The sequence below is a fragment of the Pelophylax lessonae genome (genome assembly GCF_965119305.1).
Source record: "Pelophylax lessonae genome assembly, chromosome: 1".
NCBI lineage: Eukaryota > Metazoa > Chordata > Amphibia > Anura > Ranidae > Pelophylax > Pelophylax lessonae.
The window spans coordinates 394251788-394272333 of NC_138768.1; the positions used below are offsets into that span (position 1 = coordinate 394251788).

The 20546-nt window shown below is 45.7% G+C and overlaps 1 protein-coding gene across 1 annotated transcript; it reads left to right on the top strand.

The window, feature by feature from the left end:
- Nucleotides 1-2801: 2801 nt before the first annotated feature.
- LOC309545808 (tigger transposable element-derived protein 1-like) lies at nucleotides 2802-3260 on the top strand (the record flags this gene model as incomplete). The annotated part of the gene is made up of 1 exon (XM_082245166.1): nucleotides 2802-3260. One exon carries the CDS (start codon nucleotides 2802-2804, stop codon nucleotides 3258-3260), a length of 459 nt encoding a protein of 152 aa, XP_082101292.1.
- Nucleotides 3261-20546: the final 17286 nt, after the last annotated feature.

A 20546-nucleotide genomic window follows, 5' to 3' on the forward strand; every position in this document is an offset into this window, starting at 1 on the left:
AGGCGAGGCGGTAATTGCACGGAGAGGAGGGAGTATAATAGGGAAATAAGATGCCGTTGTGGGTCCGATGATCCGCATAGGTTCTCAAAAGGGGTGAGGGTTCTAGACCAGCAGGAGGTATCAGGGGTACGGAGCAGGAAATCCCTAAGCTGCAAGTAGTTGAAGAACCGCAGTCTGAAGTCCGGATATTTCTGCGCCCAATCTGAATGGGAGAGCAACTTGCCCTCTTGATAGCAATGTTCGGCCCTGCACGGAGCGTCGGAGACAGAGCCCTGCGGGGGGAGGAAGGAAAGACCCGGAGGGAAGTCCGGGTTGTGAATAAGGGGTACCATAGGGCCAGGTGAGGAGGCCAAGTGCAAAGTTTTACATAGCTTGCGAAAAACCGTGATCGTGGGGTTGATGGCCGGGTGTTTGTAGCACGATGCCGGGAAGGACGTGGGTGAGATCCAGGGCAGGTGTTGTATGGGGGTGGGGGAGAAGGACTCCTCCAACGTGACCCAAGTTTTGACATGACGATGTTTATGCCAGTCCACCACTCTCTCCAGATGGCAGGACCAGTAGTACTTCTGTAGGTGCGGCAGGCCCAGGCCACCCACTGCCTTCGGAGCAGTCAGGACGTCCCAGGAAAGTCTGGGGCGCCCTGAGCGCCAGATGAAGGACGTGCATGCCAATCGATAAGAACTAAAAAACGCTGGGGGGAGTCTTAAAGGGACGGCCTGCATAGTATAGAGAAGTCTGGGAAGGACATTCATTTTGATCACCGCGATCCTGCCGAACCACGAGAAGGAGCCCGATTCCCATTTGGAGAGGTCGGCTTTTATAGATTGCAATAGTGGCAGATAATTGCGCGAGTACAAGTCAGCAAGAGTTGTTGGGATTTGGATGCCCAGGTATGTGATAGCAGAGGGTTCCCAACGAAAAGGGAAGTTGTCCTTACAGAATTGCACCTTGCCGGGCGGGAGGGAAATGTTTAGGGCCTCTGATTTTGTGTAATTTATTTTAAGATTGGATATAAGGCGAAAAACATCAAGATCACGAAGAAGGTTGGGTAGAGAGACAGCGGGGTTGGTCAAAAACAACAAAATGTCATCGGCGAAAGCTGCCAACTTATAGGTTTATGGGCTATTGTTATGCCGTTGATATCGGGATTGGAGTTAATGTGGCGAAGAAGGGGTTCGAGTGTGATAATATATATCAAAGGAGAGAGGGGACATCCCTGGCGGGTCCCATTCGACACGGAGAAGGCGTCCGACAGGCCCCTTTGACCCGCACCCTAGCCGAGGGTGACGAGTACAGGGCCTGAATAAAATTCAGCATGCGGTCGGCGATGCCCAGAGACTCCAATACTGCAGTCATGTAGTCCCAAGCGACCCTGTCGAACGCCTTCTCTGCGTCGAGCGAGAGAAAGAACCCAGGCGTGCCAGAGGACGTCAGCCAGTGATGGATGCTAAGGGCCTTGAGAGTATTATCTCGGGCCTCGCGGCCTGGGACAAAACCCACCTGATCGAGTGCAATGATCTCGGGAATATGGGGTAGAAGGCGATTCGCCAGCACCTTGGCGTACAACTTGATGTCAACGCTGAGGAGGGATATTGGCCTATAATTGGAAACCAGGGAAGCGTCCTTACCGGGTTTAGGAATGACGGTGATGTGGGCTTCTAAGTAATCTGGGTGCAAAGTCGGGGAATCAGAAAAGGAATTAAAGGCGGCCAGCATCGGGGATGTCAGGATATCCCCGAAGGTCCTGTAGTATCCCACCGTCAGGACATCCGGCCCCGGGCACTTCCCAGGCTTAAGTTGTTTGAGTGCAAACAGCAACTCAGAAGAGGCGATAGGAGCATCAAGTCCCGCCAGGGCTTCTGGTGAAAGGGGGGGAGGGGAATAGTTCTGCAGGAATGTCCTAATATTTGTGGCTCTGTCGGGGGGGGAGGTTTCGGGGTCAGGGGCGCCCAGATTGTACAATGCACGGTAGTAAGAGAGGAATTGGTGGGCAATATCAGCAGTGGACGTGGCCTTCCCACCACTCGGGTCCATAATCGAGTGGATCGTCCCCGCCGCCCTTCGTGCCTGAAGTGCCCTGACCAGGAGTCTGCCCGATTTGTCATAGAACAATCGTTGTTGTAAGGCGAACTTGCGTTGTGTTATAAAGCCCATTTCAGTGAGGAGGTCCTGACGGGTCTGGGTCAGTTCAGTTAAGGTGTGCGAGGCCAAAGTGAGTTTGTGTGCGCGTTCCAGGGAGTGGATGCGCTTGGTAAGGGTGGCGATGCGAGCACGTCGTTCCTTATTGCGTTTTGCGGCTAAGGCAACAAATACTCCCCTAATGGTGCACTTGTGGGCCGCCCACAGCGTAGCTGGGGTCATGTCAGGTGTAGCGTTACAGGCGAAGTAATCTCGTAGAGCAGAAGTCAGCTCACCGTGTACCTTTTTTATGACTGCTCTCAGACTTACGACCGCCTCTGCTGCGTATCTTACGACCACTCGGACTTACGACCGCCTCTGCCGACCCGCCCGCGCAGGACGTCATGTCATCACTCTGCATTAGCCTCGTTCTCACTCCCGGCCTGCTGTTTTACAGGTATGTACATACTGTACTCGGTTCTCCTCAATGCCACTTCAAGCGTTCTTTGTACTGTGTTATGGCTTTATGTACAGTAATGTACAGTACTGTACTATAATGTGTGCTTGTACTGTACAGGTATTGCCCACACCATGTCAGAAAAGATGTCAGAAAAGAGAAAAAGTGTGCGTGCCCCTGCAGAAAGTGCTCTGAAAAAAGAAAATCTATTGATCTTGGTATGAAAATGAAGATCATTAAGGACTATGAGGCTGAAAAGAAAGTTAAAGAAATAGCAAGTGAATTGAAACTTGCACATTCTACCATTTCAACAATTCTAAAGGATAAGGATAGAGTGAAAGAGGCAGTAAAAGCATCAACAGGCTATCAAGCCATAATAACTAGGCAGCGGAAAGGCCTCATTTATGAAATGGAGAAATTGCTGGCGGCATGGATTGATGACCAAATAGAAAAAAGAATGCCAATGAGTCTTTTATTGATTCAAACCAAAGCACGCAGTATTTTTGACAGTTTGAAAGTGCACAAAGGAGAAGAATCGACTGAAACATTTACAGCAAGTCATGGATGGTTTCAGAGGTTTCGTGGGAGATTCAACCTCCACAATTGGAGTATCAGTGGTAAGGCTGCAAGTGCAGATGTGGAAGCAGCTGAAAATTTTGTGGTTGAATTTGATAAAATCATCTAAAAAGGTGGCAACTGTCCTGAGCAGATATTTAACGTGGATGAAACTGGACTTTTCTGGAAAAAAATGCCAAAAGGTCCTACATACACAAAGAAGATAAAACGATGCCTGGATTTAAGGCTTTTAAAGACAGGGTCACGTTGTTTTTGGGAGGAAATGTTGCTGGGTTCATGTTAAAGCCTCTTCTCATTTATCATTCACAGAACCCACGTGCATTGAAGCAGGTTAGTAAGCACACACTGCCTGTTTATTATCGTGCAAATAACAAAGCATGGCTGACACAAGCTTTATTTGACGACTGGTTCATCAATTGTTTCATACCCTCATTCAAGCATTATTGTGTGCAAAAGGGTGTTTCCTTTAAAAGTATCCTCCTGCTTGATAATGCCCCAGGCCACCCCCAGCAAGGCCTACTATTTGCACACCATCTTTTCCAAAGCTGTAGCAAGGCCTACTATTTGCACACCATCTTTTCCAAAGCTGTAGCAGCAACTGAAAATTATGAAGTTACCCTTCGTGATTTTTGGAAAGCTTACAACATTTTTCACTGCATAAAAAACATTGCATCAGCTTGGGAGAAAGTAACAGAAAAGTGTATGCAGGGTATATGTAAAAAATGCTTAAAGCGTTTTGTGAACAATAGTGAAGGGTTTGATGAAACAGATGTTGAAGTTATAAATGAAAAAAGTGTGCAACTTGCTAACATGCTTGACTTAGATGTTGACGTGACAGATATTAAAGACTTAGTGGAATTTGTTGAGGGAGAGCTAAGTAATGAAGATTTAATAGAGTTGGAAGCACAGCAGAACTTAGAACAGGAAGAAGAAGAACAGTCAAAAAGAGGAAACAGTAGAAGAAGTATAAAAGAAGTTCACAGTCATGAGGTTAGCTGGCGTGTTCTCAAAAGTGAATTCAGCTTTATTACAATTAGAGGGGATGGACCCAAATGTTGAAAGGTTCTCTAAAGTGGAACGTCAGATGAAGGAACTTATGTGATGTTATCATGAAATTTATGATGAAAAAAAGAAAATGACAAAGCAAAGCACCTTAAGAGAATTGTTCTTGCAAGCTACTCCTACCAGTTCTATAATTTCCTTGTCATCTTCTCCCTCATCTACAACTGATGACCCTGCTGGCAACTCCAATGATGACACTGTTGATCCTGCTGGTATTTCAGATGATGACACTGATGGTAACTCTAATGATGACACTGTCGACCTTGCTGGTTATTTCAATGATGACACTGATGACCCTGAAGCACTATCACCCTTTGAAGGATTTGATTACTAAAATGTTACTCTAAATGTCTACTGTACAGTATACAGCTACTTATTTAGATACTGTACATCATTACTGTATATCCTGTACAATACTGTACAGTAATGTACAAGATTTTTGTTGTTTATATTTTTGTTCTGTACTTATGCAAATAAAACAACTTTCTTGAGTTGGAGTTTTGTGTCCAGACCTTTTTTTCCCAGAATACAGTACAGTACAGTAGTTAAGAATGATTAAAATATTGATTACTTGTGGCTCCTCGTTTAACAACCAATTTCTTTAACGACCTGGCCGCTGAAAAGGAAGCCGGTCGTTAAGTGAGTACCTGTATTGTGGTGTGGACCCGCCATTGGGGCCTGACAACCATAGCTTTTCGGCGGGGTCCTTCCTGCGGCTGCGTTGTTCCCTGGGACCTGGGGAGCGTTGTCGAGAGCTGTCTGAGGGATCCAAAGAGATGTGCAAATATGATTGAAGGTAATGGCTGGCTTCTTCAGGGTGAGTGAAAGATTTCTATTTGCCCGAGGAGTCAGAGAAGTGGAGAGTGGCAGGATAGGCTAGTGTGAACTTGATAGCCTTATGGTAGAGAGCTTGACAGATCGGTTGAAAAGCCTTTCTTCTCTTAGACACTTCTTGAGAGTAGTCCGCAAAGATTAACAACTTGTGGCCATCTAACTATAGAGACTTGGAGTTTCTGAATGATTTCAAAATGCTTACTCTGTCCATATAGTTAAGGTATCGCACGATGACCAGGCGGGGAGTGCGGCATTCATTTGGGGGGGCCCCTAGGCGGTGGGCTCTTTCAACAGTACAGGGGGCAGTGATCCCAGGGCAGAGGGAATTCTAGACATGCAGACATCATGGAGGGAATCCGTATTAAATGTTTCTGGTAGCCCTATGATTCGTAAGTTGTTCCTTCTGGAACGATTTTCCAGGTCATCCAGCATTTCTAGAATGTACCTCTGTGTTTGTCTGGCTTGCTGGTCATGTGTAAAAGAGCTCTGGACCTCATCTTCAAGGTCAGACATACGGTGTTCAAACTCTGTAAATCTGCCTGAATGTTCCCCCAGCTCCTTCCTGAGCTGTATGATGCCATGGGCTATTGCCTTATCCACTGCCTCTGTGATGGTGGGAGACAGGAGGGTCAGCACTGCCTGTGCTAGGCTGGTGACCTGGGCATCAGGGATTGTGGGAGTCAGAGTGCCCTGTGTAGGAGGGATGTGCGTCTGGGTCGGGTCCGCCATATTAGCCTCGGCTGAGGCCTGGTCCGCGGGCTCACCTCAGAGGGCCTGGGAGGCCAGTAAATGGCCATGCAGGACATATCTGTCCATACCTACCAAGTCTTTGGAGCGGTTTGCAGAGCTCTGTGAGGTCAGATGTCCTGAATGGGCTGTGGACTGATCTTTTATGCCGCCATTGCCGAAGCCACCGTTCCCAGTGTCTTCTCACGTGAGGTGCTGGAACCAGAAGTCTAAAGTGTCCCTTTAATTTGAGGTGAGGCATGATCCTGGCCCAATGGCCCAAAGGATCTCCCCTTTTTAGCATAGTAGCAGTATCACAAGAGTCCTCCTTCTGCAAGGGTCTCTTCTTCTTTAAGGTTGGAGGGTCAGCCCTCTTTAGTGGAACCACTTAGCAGTGGTAATTGTAGATTTCCCAATCCCTTTTGCAAGGATAGAAGGGAAAGGGGTATTGAGGCTATTGCTTAGGCCCTGGCAACAAAGATGAACTGGAAACATCACTGTACACTTTACATCTGGGCTATCCAGCCCCTCTTCTTCTGTAACAAATAAGCAACTCAGGCTAACCAGCCTTACTAAACTCAGCATCCTGTGTACTTAGCAATAATAGTCAGGATGGGGGACTCGCACAACTTTCCCCTCTGAGTCTCTTACACGGATTGACCAGGCCTAGCCAGATCCATCTGGGTGGCGGACCTCCACTAGTTCTATGTGGATAGCCCGACCAAAGTTCCAATTAGCCTTTACAGACTGGAAGGTCTTCCACATTTCTGGCTTTGACTGGTTGCGGTGGGGTTTCGGAATATAGAGGAAATCCCACACAGCCTCATCACACCAAGCCTCTCCCTTGGCCTCAATCTCAAAAATGATCTCCCTTGGAGCATAAGGATAGTCATATTCGTATTCTAAGGCAACCTTCCTCGATTTTAACCGTTGCCTCCTGGAGAACCTGGGAGGGTTTGTCTTTTGCCTCTCCCAGGTGGGGAATACAGGGTCTCCTCCTTATTGATGAGAGTTGCATAGGCCTCATTTTGGTCCTGAGCCCGGGCATAGGTTTGAGGCGGGGATAGATCTGGGACTCGATCATAATAGGCCTCACAGTACCCCAGATTCTTGGCGCACTGTCCCCGCACCACAGAATCCCTAGTCTCTTCATTAGGAACACCTGGACTGGCCGAACTGATCCACTCATCCGACCCCCAGTCCCACTCAGTCTCTTCCTCTGATTTCCAGAAATTTACCCCCCTCTTCCATTGATCCGTAATGATGTTGGAAACTGGGAGACCCCACATCAATGGCCCGGCCTCTTCCTCGCTGCTCGCACTTGCAGCCCTGGTCGCTGCAGGCCATCTATTCCCCTTGGAGCAGACCTGGTGTCTGCCACTGCAGTCTTCTGTACATCAGGTGGCCACTCTCCGGCCCTCACTACCTGCATGCACACAGCCTCGGAAGTACGGGTTTCTCTCATCTCACACACTGTTGCACAGGCAGATGTCACTGAGCCCAGTTCCATCAACACTCTGAGCATTCCTCTTCTTCTGCCCACAAAGAGTCCTGATTCAGAAGCCAACAGAGCACAAGTGACCCCAGTTTCCCATGTCACACTCAGTCTCCTGGGCTGACCTTCACACCTCTCTGCCGCAGCAGCAGATTGCCACAGTGCCCGCACTGGCCCCACACTTGCATCCGCATGGTAACGTTCAGACACTGACTACATACCAGGCCCAAATGTTCCACGCCTGCTCTGGTACACAATGCCAGTCTTCCATCGGACAACAATCGCACCCCAGTGTCCCACAGGGTCAATGTCGGCTTTCTGGTCTGCTCCGCAGGATCTCCGCCAACACGTGGGATAGCCTTCGCGTTCTGGCTCACTCAAGCACTCGCCATCTTGCTCCTCCATACACATGTCTCCCTCTCAGCTCCACCCGGAAGCGGAAGTAATTTATAGGCTCCTTCTTCTCTCCAGATTGGCTGTGTATGGGCGGCGTCTCTGCCCACAACTCCAGTTTAGCTGACTCTTTGGTGGTGGCACCTCCTGCTGGGCAGATCTTTCCAGTGTGCGCTTTCCCGCGTGGTACAGTAACCTTTTCATTGTCGCTCAATCTCAGCTCAGCCAGCATTAAAGTCACTGTAAAGCGGACCATGCTCTTCAATCCGCACGCATCCGCCCTCCTTGCCTTTACCTGAGCCCCAGTTGCACCTCCATCTCTCCAGGCCAACTGACCCCCTTTGCTATTTAGGAGAATTGTCCCGCTCTCAGACATTGCATGGCCAACATTCCTCTTCATAGCACTTGTACAGGCAATACTCGCCATGCTGTCTTGGAAAAGTGTCCCGCTGTCATTAGTTGCGCGGTCTACAATTTTCTGTATAGTACTGGCACAAACATGGCCCCCCGGCAGACCGATCCACGTGCCCTGGGCTGTCATTTTCTCTGTCCACACTTACTATTCACTATTAAGCAGACACAGTCCTTTTGCACAGCGTGATGCAACTCTCCTTCTCCAACTCTCCTGCACATTTCTTGAGAGAACAGATTACAGTCCCAACAAAAGTCTATCCATTGCCGGTGGCAGCCAACTTGACTCTTCATTCCACTCTCCCTATCTCCTGCAGAGCAGGCCTTACTCTCCTCTCCGACCCTCGAGCAAATTTATTGAGGAAGGATGACGTTTTTAGGCAGAACTTTTCAGCCGTTGCCGTTAGCAACCATTCCGGTAACCCAGGGTGATATCCCAGTCGAGCCCCCAAAATGTAGCACTGCCCCCACTGCTGAAGAATGACACTTTTGGATTCCCCTGGGATACCAGTACAACTGCTTGCAGAAATCTTAATACTTTAAGTTCTTGACTCAGTCAACGATCAGTCTAGGGGTTGTTGTTTTACTTATATTGGGATATGAGAAGGGATCAGTGGGATACTCCAACTGTTTCTATTCACACTTCAGAGCACTTCTAAATTGAGAATGCGACAAGGCCTCTACTTTGTCCTGCCACTTGAATGAAGATGAGGTAAGTGTTCCTATTTGTGTTTCTCTTCAGGGTACTCACCCAGTACCCCCTTTCTCTGTGCTAGCTGACACCCGTCCACTGACTCTACACTCCGTAGTGGTTCCCTTTCTGGGCAGACCCCTGGGCAAGATCCTCTGTACTCATGATAGTGTTTTTCCAGAGTCTCGCAGTGCCCCAACTCCTCCAGTCAGCTTTCCTGGACCTCTGGGTTCAGCCTCACTCCAATGGCTCACCAGGCCAACTGCCTGTGACCATCCCCAACTGCAGCAGAAGAGGAGGCAGCCACCACCCTCCTTCTGGGACTTTGCTTCCTGCCAAAAGACCTCTACCTCATGTGCCCGTGGATTTTTATACCCTGCCCCATAATGCACCGAGACCAACTGTCTGTGCCAATCCCTGGTGCAGTACCAAAAGCCTGTGTGTCATTGGTTAGGTTTTGTCCAGAATCCTATGTGCCTCCCCATTGGATCAGCTGGGGACACTCCCTAAGACCAGATGAATCACACACTGGGCACACTAAGCAGACCTGACTCACAGATCCTGCTCTCTGTTAACCACTTGCCCACTGCCGCAAGTACATATACTGCGGCGGTCAGCCCCCCCTGGGCAAAGTGACGTATCGGTACGTCACTCGCCCGTGAGCCAATAGGGGGTGAACACGCACCACCGGAGGCACGCTCCCGCCCCCGCTTGTTCACTGCCATCCCCGCGCGAGTGACCGGCGGCTCCGATGTCCACTGGCCACTCGCGATCTCCTGCTGGAGAGGGAGAAAGGCAGGCGGCTAATGTAAACAAAGCCGCCTGTCATTCTCCCTGGTGTAACAGCAGAGATCATACGATCCTGCTATGTTGTTACATCAAAAGCCACACCCCTTTACAGTCAGAAGCACACCCCTAGGGACACACTTAACCCCTGGATCTCTAATAAGGTTAACCCCTTCCCTGCCAGTGTCATTTTTACAGTAACAGTGCATATGTATAGCAAAAGTGCCAAAAATGTCAGTCAAGGGTCAGATTTGTCCGCCGCAGTCCCGCAAAAAAATCACAGATCGCCGCCATTGCTAGTTTAAAAAAAAAACAATAAAAATGACATAAATCTTTCCCGTAGTTAGTAAACGCAATAACTTTTGCGCAAACCAATCAAAATACGCTTATTACGATTTTCTTCTCCAAAAATATGTAGCAGAAAACAAATTGTCCTAAAATGTTAAAACATTTTGATTTTTACATTTTTTGGGGGGGAATTTCATATATAAAAATGTGAAAAATATTGTTATTTTTTCAAAATTGTCGCTCTTTTTTGTTTATAGTGCAAAAAGTAAAAATCGCACAGGTGATCAAATACCACCAAAAGAAAGCTCTGTTTGTGGGAAAAGAAGGACGTCAATTTAATTTGGGTACAGCGTAGCACGACTGTGCAATTGTCCGTTAAAGACACACAGTGCCGAATCGCAAAATAGGCCCTGGTATTTGAGCAGCCAAATCCTCCGGGGCTTAGGTGGTTAAGCAGAGAACAATATAGATTTTGCCTGCTGCTCCTCTGATAGGCAGACAGAGCCAAAACTATACTCTCTACCTAGCACCTGACTCGGAGGGTGCTACACATTGGTGATTAGAAGGTCCTGAATGGGGAAATGTAGGTAAACTGTGGTTATGCGTTTAGCATCCCCATGTTCATCAGAGATCAGGTCGCAGACCAAATTTTTATTTTCAATGCTTTTTTATTAGTTTTCAAGTATAAAAGTAAACAAGTCAATAACACAAAATCGTGCAATCAAGATGCAATTATATAAAGAAGGGAAGGGTGAGTGGAGGAGGAAAAGGGGGGAAAGATAGGAAGTGGAAGAGTAAGTAGAGAGAAAAGTAGGCTGGTACGACATCGGGTGATACCTGGATAGGGATAACTGTAGTAATCTTGTGCATTATTCGTCATCATTGAATATAATAAATTAGCACATATCAGATAGGTAACAAGACATCAATGTACAATAGATAACAATCACAAATCAGAGTATTGCTCAAGTTAGGAGGGGCATGGATTCTATAGCACAGTAGGGTTGACATAAGTTTTAAAAAGAAGGAGTTCTAGTTTTAAAGTTGTACAGTGCGGAGAGGATAATGTAACCAGAGATGCCATTGGCTAGTTAAGTGTGCTCTGGCGTAGGCATATTCAAGTTGGGCGTGTTCATTTAGGGAGTGGATTATTCCCTTAATGGATGGTGCATTTGGCATGTTCCATTTGCGGGCAATGGAAAGTCTTGCTGCTATAAAAAAGTGGGTTATAGGGCGTGGGGTTGACAAGGCTTTTAATCCATTCCTAGTCCCAACGGAGCCAGTTTAGGAACACACAATATGTCCAGATCAATTACGGTTGAGATGACCCGGAAGACTTGGGATCAAAACGATTAAATGGCCGGACACTGCCACCAGATATTAAGGAGCGATCCATTGAGTCCACATTGTCTCCAACATAAAGGAGATTGACTAGGGTAGATTGTAGCTAATTTGTGTGGGGTAGAGTACCAATGCTATATAAGCTTTTGAAGAGACTGCCAGTGGGTGGTACACTGGGAGTATTTTAGGGGTCAAGATTGAGCTTGTTGCCATTGCTTTAGCGTGGAAGAAAAGGAGAAGGATTGTTCCCAGGATAGCATTGGTCCAGGTTTTTTCAAGTTAGACGGAGTAGATAATGATACGTATAAAAGAGATAATCCTTTGTGTAGGTGTGGAGGAGAACCGAAGATGTTGAGAATAGAGTCTGTTAGGTCTGATTTGTCAACGTGAATATGTTTCAAGGCATGCCAAATTTGCAGATATTGGAAAAATGAGGATCACAAGATGGGGAATGATGAACAGAGATCCTGGGTTGAGGGTGAGGGTGAAGAAGGCTTATCTTAGGATCTTTATCAAGGGCTGTTCTTTTTATCTGGATCCACGATAATGTAGAGGTGGGTTTCCACTAAAGTCTTAGTTGGTTTAGGCTAGATTTTAATTTTGTAACATTGGGAGCTCCCAGACCTGTGAGCTTAATGGGTTTGAGGATGGTAGATTTAATCCTAATCTAAGGGCATTTACCCAGCCAGATGAAAACATTCAATGTGGATTGCAGTTTTCTCAGGTGAGCGGAAAGGAAGGGGATCGGTAATGCTTAAAATGCTGGGGGGGAGGGGGCGTGGTTTTGACATGGCGGAGTAGAGCTTCACGCTTGCTGAGCTCCTAGGTTCCCCTCCGCTCCGCCGACATACACGGAGCTAAGAGCGAGATGACACTGACAAAGAAAAGGAAAACCAAAGGATCGGTTAAGAAAACCTGCTCACTCAAATCCAAAGGCGAGATCTTGCAGTTTTTCCCAGTTACAACCCCTTCAGGGTCCAAGATGGCCGCACCTCGTGGCCGGCACACTGCAGCGGTGGATGCAGACAGCGGGAGTGCACCGAGGGACGAGGGTGCGGGTCTGATGGCTCTTACCTTGCTGGAAACCCCAGGGGTAGGTGAATCCACTCCGGCCGAACCCAGGAGTGAGGAAGGAGTGCTGTCCCTGCGGGTGGACGCGGAGCTGAGGGCGCTGCTGCAAGCACTACCTACCAAGGCAGACATCGCCGCAATGATTACCCGACTGGAGGAAAAACAGCAAGCTGCCGTAAAGGAGGTGAGAGGAGAGATCCACGATATGGCGCAGCGGGTGACGGTGAATGAGAATACCCTCTCCACTCTGGAAGGGCGGGTAAGAGCTTTGGAGTCCCATACCAAATTACACATAGATGCAGAGATATCCCTACAACTCCGTATGGAGGAGTTGGAGGACAGAAGTCGACGTAATAACTTACGTTTAAGGGGTATACCGGAGGCCACAGATACAGAAAATCTAGAAGTGGTTGTAAAAAACATTTTCCAAAAAACTCTTGGAGGCTTGTATCCTACTAGACTACAACTTGATAGGGTCCATCGTGCTTTGGGTCCCCGAGCTACCAATCCCGACAGACCCCGAGATGTTGTCTGCAGGATTCATCATTATGTGGACAAAGAACTAATTGTTCGAATGGCTTGGGAAAAAGGTACAGTAGACCTAGAGGGGGTACCCATTAAAATCCTTCCAGACCTGTCTAGGCCTACACTGCAAAGACGAGCTATCCTCCGACCCATATTGGATAAAGCCAGACAATTGGGACTGAAATATAGATGGGGTTTTCCATTGTCTGTTACTTTCCGCAAAGTCCAAGGCTCTTTTACCTTACGAGCATTAAGCGACCTACCAAGCCTCTTTACATTTATGGGAATAGAACCTATTCAAGTACCGAACTGGCTAACTTTTCTTCCTAGTGCAAGGAGGAGTAGAGATACGGTGCCATCAGGGAAGAAGCAACAGACTTATCAGGAACAACGACAAATACCAGAGATACCTACGGAGATGGGGGAAGAGGAATGATTGTTCTTAAAAAAGAACTGTACAAAAAGAGTTCCCCTTAATGGTATGGGACTATAAATGCCGCTGGACACTGTATACTATGTAAAAAATAACTTTATTGATACAAAGGAACATATAGTGAAAACACAATGTTGTGAAAAACACAAATACACATACAGGGCATTAAAATTGCATGCATTTGACAGACCGAATACCGAACCAAGATGTGGACACTCAGGTACATAGGGCAATCATGGAACCGGAACCGACCCTACGCGTTTCGGGCGTGGAAGCCCTTCCTCAGGGGTCACCCAAAGTTACCAGATAGAGCACCTAGTGTATCTAGAAAAGTAAAGCGATTTAGTAATTTGTAAAGCAGATATCTATGTAGTTGCATATCGCCTAGTGTATTTAGGGAAACAAAATTGCTTCGATATACTTTCAAACAGACATTTGTACAACTATATATTCACAGGCCGACAATTGTAAACTCTGTCTTCTAATATCAGCTCTATGTGGATCGACCTACCCTTTGTGTCCAACCAGTGGATTGGATCGGTCTGTCGGATAAAAACGGTATTGCTACCGTGTGGAGGGATGCCCAAGTTTTCCCAAAGCCCATGCAGGGCATAGAACTCCGTGAGAGTATCAAGAGTATAGTAGCAGTAGCTGCCCGGAGGGACCGACAGGGCACCACGATGACCAGTCAGTAGTGGCTCAACATGGACCGCTCACATGTAGAAGGGTATAAACATTTGTGATACCTAATGCAAAGAATATAAAAGTACAACACCAAAGTTGGAATAGCTAGGAATAATAATTCCCTGTGAATTTGTCTTAGACCCCTTTAAAGACCATGAAGATATTTACCTTGAGTATATGAAGTGAATGTGACCAAAGGGTCAAATAAAGTAGATATGATATAGAACTTATGTTGGCATAGTCAACATTGTGAAGGTGGTCTGAAAGATATTAAGGGGGGAGTTATAGAGGCTATTAAAACCCCAATAAATTGCAAAAGTGCAAATAAGAGAAAAAGAGGGAGGTGTAGTGAAGTCAACATCCCAGGTTCATGCAAAGAAACCAAGAGATCCATGCACAACACATAATAGTGCAAACAAGAAATAAAGTGCAAACAAAGTGCATGGGATTCAGATGCATATGACATGCGCATAATGGAGGGCATGGACGTGCAAGTGCCTGAATTTGTTCATAATATGCAGCATAATAGTGTGCTGTATTGTCACATTAATATGACTTACAAATAGTCATAGAGAAAATTAACTCAAGCTGTCCACATTAATGTATGCCATAAACATATGGCCAAACAAACGTGGGCAATCCAGATTTAAATCCCAGGCAATGTGCATACATGGCCCCCTACACCTGCAGGTGAAGCATGCCACATAACTGTGTGATGATGTGAGGAAAAGAGTGATAAATTGTAAGTATTGAGAAAAAAAAAGGTGTGTAGAGAGAATGCCGGAAAAAAGGATGTGTGGTGAATGGGGAAATACATACTGAATAATAATACAGGACATAGAACAAATGATGCAAATCGACAGCATGCAAGAGTACAATAAGAGCCATAGTGATAAAAAGCCAAGTTAGTGAACCAATGACATGCAGTAAAGAGAGTTCTGACACTTACTATCCCTGGGTGTTCATGGGCTTGGCATCCTCTGCGGATAGCCATAAGCCCAGACTATTTAAAGATCATCGTATGACGCCGGCGCCTGCGCAGTGGCGACACGTGACGTCAGTGCGAGCGGTCCTGAGAGCCTATCTGGTCATCCGCCCGGAGAGTGCGGGCCCCGCCCATCCCGGAAGGAGAGGCCGGGTCCGCGTTCCACGGGCACCGACGCGGGAAACCAGCTACTCAGGAAGAGAGCTGGAGTAAGCGGGGAGCCAGAGCAGTTAGCGCCCCCTACCCGCGCCGGGGGAGCCTGCAACCAATCAAGGCAGCAAAAGTAAAGCCAGCGGAACGCTGGTGAACACAGAGGAATAAGCAGGAAGAATATGGGAGAAGGAAAGGAGATAGAAAGAAAGAAAGAAAGAAAAGGAAGAAAAAGGGAAGGAGAAAGAACAAAGGGGGAGGGAGAAAAAGGGAAAAGAGGAAAAGGGAAAGACATAGGTGGGCAGGGAGGAAGAAACCCCAAAAGATAAAATGTAAAAAATAATTATGTACTTGTCCATCGCGGTGGCACAGTATTGGTCTCTCAATTACATGTTACAGCCAATGTACAGAAACTACGCAAAGCTTATATACATAAATAAGAGCATGTTTTTCCACCATATACTAGCCAGAAGGGACCATAAGACCATCGTATAGGATAGTATTAAACCCTGCATATAATTAAGTCAGAACATGTCAGTTCATACATAGAAAATACATAGCATATTGTATGAATATATTATAATACATATGAAATATATGATAGAAATTTTGGATAAGCCATTATCACACAGGATAGGATACACAATATAGATATCATAATAATGTCGGGCTATCTTAATAAGAAGTCCTGAACATAAGTATTGTGTCATAGAACCAACCTTTGACCCCACCGGGTTGTATAATGATGTTAAACTCTACCCCAGAACATCTATATGGGCAATCTAGTGGGCAGTACAGCCTATTTTAGAGGGAAGGTGAAAGGGGGGGGGGGGGGAAGGGAGGTTTTTTGGGGGTTTTTTTTGTGTACTTACTCTTAGTAGGAAGTATAGTCATGATCATTGTTCCCAGCCACCCGAAGCGAAGCCCTCCAGAAATGGCCTGAAACTGATCACGTCGTTAAGGCCCGGGGCTGTGGTGGCATTTAAGTCCAGGATCCAACGAGTTTCCCGCTGTAGAAGGGTCTTATTCCAGTCCCCACCGCGGGGACTGGGGTGGACCCTATCCAGAGCGAGAAACTTTGGAACCGGAGGAATACCTGTATGCATATCTCGTACATGTCTGCCAAGTGGCAGATCCGGATCACGTTTTTGCATACTTAATACATGTCGGTAGATACGTTTGTGAAAGGGCAGCTGGGTTTTACCTACATAGTAGGACCCACATGGACAGGAGAGTAAGTACACCACCCCTGCCGTTTTGCAATTAACAAAGTGATGTGCCTTAAATGTCTTACCGTTGGGGAGACGAATATTAGAGTCTCTATTGATATACTGGCAGTAATTGCACCCTCCACATGTAAATGTTCCGAATCTTTTACAGGGGTCTTTACGGTATTTGCCAACAAATTCACTCCGTGTGAGGTAGTCTTTCAAGGCTTTAGTTCTACGATACGTAATAGCCGGTCTCTGTGTAATATGTGGGCTGATACTAGGGTCGCAACTCAACATATGCCAATATTTTTGAATCGCTTTAAGTACTTGTTGATGCTGTTCCGAATATTGCATTATAATGCGAGGAAGATTCGCATCTACAGTGCCTGATTTGGTTTTTTTCTTGTTTTTAAACAGCAGTTCTTGTCGCGTAAAAGAGTTTGCTCTATTGAACGCTTTTTTGAGGCAAGTTTTAGAATAACCTCTTTCGCGTAGACGCGCCCTCAGGTTGTTGGCCTCAGTTTTGAATTGTGTGTCGTTTGAGCAATTTCTGCGAATACGCAGATACTGACTGAAAGGTATAGATCTGACAAGTGGTGCAGGGTGTGAACTGGACGCATGTAAGATAGTGTTCGCGGATGTGGGCTTGCGGTATAAAGTGGTTTGTAAGTTTCCTAAACCGTCCTTCTTGATGGTAATATCAAGAAAGTTAATTGAGTGTGGGTCATAATTCATAGTGAACTTCAAATTGAAGTTGTTGTTATTCATGTGTGTGACCCCCTCAATGAGTTCCTCAGACGAGCCGCTCCAAATAACTAAAATGTCATCAATGTAGCGGTGCCAGGTTAAAATGTGCCTGGTCCAACCTGTAGATGAGTCCTCATATAGCAACTGACGTTCCCACTCCCCCAGGTACAGGTTGGCATACGATGGGGCACACGAAGTCCCCATCGCAACCCCCTGCACCTGGAGGTAGTGGGAACATCGATAGCAACCAACAGGGCATCCGATGGAATCACTGTCGAATCCAGAATCTGGAGTAAGTGAATCGTGTCCCTGACATAAGAGGGTAGGCTCTGTACAAAAGGACGTAGTTTTGAATCTATGAACTTACTTAGATTCTCCGATATGCTCCCACATCCTGACACTATCGGGCGTCCTGGGGGTTTGGAAGGGTGTTTATGAACCTTCGGTAGGCTATAAAAGGTGGGAACCACCGGAAATTTTGTCCGTAAAAAATCCCATGTGGGCTTATCTATGGTATTGTAGAGATAGGCGTGGTCCACCATGGTATAGAACTCTAAATTGGATCTATCGATGGCCCCTTTTGAGATAGGCCTGTACCACTCCCTGTTATTGAGGATTTGGAGACACATGTCCCTGTATTGGGAATTACTGAGTATGACTATGTTCCCGCCCTTATCTGATGGTTTGATCGTAAGATCATGTTGCTCTATTAAGGTTTTTAGGGCTATTTTCTCCTCATTAGACAAATTAGAGATGGTATTGGAAAATTTTATTTTATTTATCTCCTGTGTGGTCAAGGAGACAAATGCTGCCAAATTTGGGTTGAGGTTAAGGGACGGGAACATGTCTAACTTCTTTCGAAATATGGGCGTTGTTTGGACTATCGACTGGTCACGTTCAGTCTCAACAAAGTTGAGTAACGAGTCCAAGTCGATATTGTCAATCAGGTCTCTTTCTTCTTGTTCCTCAAGGAGTGATATAAGGCAATCTAGGGCTTCATTTTCCTTTGTAGTTCTGCTGTCTGTATTGGCAGAAGAGAGAGGGATTTTAGTTTTTTATCATACTGTGTTTTGAGTAGAACCTTCCTAGCAAATAAATGTAGATCTTTTATCATAGAAAATTTATCTGGTTTGCTTAGAGGGCAAAAGCTCAAGCCCTTTGACAATAAGGATAGTTCTGCGGTGGTGATAGGGTAGTCCGTGAGGTTAATGACGTCACAGTGGTCCTGTTCAGTGTTTATATTGCTGGGGTCTATGTGTAAGAGTACACTATCTCCCAGTGTCTTGGAGCGTAAATCTAAATTGTAATTTTTGCTTATATCTCCTGGTCCTCTGTTTCTAAAAAACCGTCAGAGTCTTCGTTTTCTGATCCTATTTCTGTTTGGGCCGTGTTGGTGTTTGGGCGTTTAGTTTGTTTAGACAGGGCATTGGTAGAGTCAGATGTGCCAGGCACATTACGCTTTTGGCGGATGTTATATGTTCCTATTGGCGTAGGGAGTGCCCGGTTTCCCTCTGTTATTTGCTTTTTGGGTGGATTTTTAACCTGTTTATTAGGAGAATTACGTTTATTCTTGACAGATTTTCTAGGGACATCCTGTTTAAAGGACGAGGAGGAGATGGATGAGTTTAAAGACGAATTTGACCCGTATTGGTTTTTAGATGGTTTTAGACCCCTAGATAGTTGGTACATTGAATGATTGGACCACCTGTAGGCCACATGGTCACGGAAGGCCACTCTATCCCTACAGATTTTGCGTTCTTTTTTAACAATGTTCTCACTAATAGTTTTATCCAATTGTATCTTGATGTTGGACTCTAGATTTCTATATCTAGGTGAGTCCTGGAAGGGTATCAATTTTTCATAAATTTTATCAATTTTCCCTTCTAATAGTTTGATACGTTTATTGTACTCCTCTATCAATAGTAACATCATATTTTTAGAGCAAATCTGTAGGTTTGATTCCCATCGCTTCTTGAATGCGTCATCCAGATCCTCCATGGTTGGGAAGATTGGATGCGCAGACCGAACGGATTGATATCCTCCCTCACATACTGCTCAAAATTCTCAATATGTAGATGTAGATTCGTTCTTTTCTCAACCATTTTTTTAAGCTGAAAAAACAAAGAATCTAGTTCAGACTCTTGGGCTTCCTTTTTGCCCTGCTCCCTATAAGAAGACAGAATACTCTCAAAGTTCTTGCCCTTGAACATTATGGGCTGGTAAATGTTCGTAGGTAAACAAAACTTAATCAAAAAATGACTTAAACTTTAAATAGGATAAGTATAATCTAAATAAACATATATACTCATACACATAAATTGTATGAGATAAATATGGCAGTGAGAATGAGAATACTAGAGGCGGGGAAATGGGTGTCTTCCACCCTAATCGATAAAGATAGGAAGTATTCTCATGCTCGGTGCCCAGTGACAACGGCCATCATCCCTGATCAGTATGTACAAAAAGAGTTCCCCTTAATGGTATGGGACTATAAATGCCGCTGGACACTGTATACTATGTAAAAAATAACTTTATTGATACAAAGGAACATATAGTGAAAACACAATGTTGTGAAAAACACAAATACACATACAGGGCATTAAAATTGCATGCATTTGACAGACCGAATACCGAACCAAGATGTGGACACTCAGATACATAGGGCAATCATGGAACCGGAACCGACCCTACGCGTTTCGGGCGTGGAAGCCCTTCCTCAGGGGTCACCCAAAGTTACCAGATAGAGCACCTAGTGTATCTAGAAAAGTAAAGCGATTTAGTAATTTGTAAAGCAGATATCTATGTAGTTGCATATCGCCTAGTGCATCTAGGGAAACAAAATTGCTTCGATATACTTTCAAACAGACATTTGTACAACTATATATTCACAGGCCGACAATTGTAAACTCTGTCTTCTAATATCAGCTCTATGTGGATCGACCTACCCTTTGTGTCCAACCAGTGGATTGGATCGGTCTGTCGGATAAAAACGGTATTGCTACCGTGTGGAGGGATGCCCAAGTTTTCCCAAAGCCCGTGCAGGGCATAGAACTCCGTGAGAGTATCAAGAGTATAGTAGCAGTAGCTGCCCGGAGGGACCGACAGGGCACCACGATGACCAGTCAGTAGTGGCTCAACATGGACCGCTCACATGTAGAAGGGTATAAACATTTGTGATACCTAATGCAAAGAATATAAAAGTACAACACCAAAGTTGGAATAGCTAGGAATAATAATTCCCTGTGAATTTGTCTTAGACCCCTTTAAAGACCATGAAGATATTTACCTTGAGTATATGAAGTGAATGTGACCAAAGGGTCAAATAAAGTAGATATGATATAGAACTTATGTTGGCGTAGTCAACATTGTGAAGGTGGTCTGAAAGATATTAAGGGGGGAGTTATAGAGGCTATTAAAACCCCAATAAATTGCAAAAGTGCAAATAAGAGAAAAAGAGGGAGGTGTAGTGAAGTCAACATCCCAGGTTCATGCAAAGAAACCAAGAGATCCATGCACAACACATAATAGTGCAAACAAGAAATAAAGTGCAAACAAAGTGCAT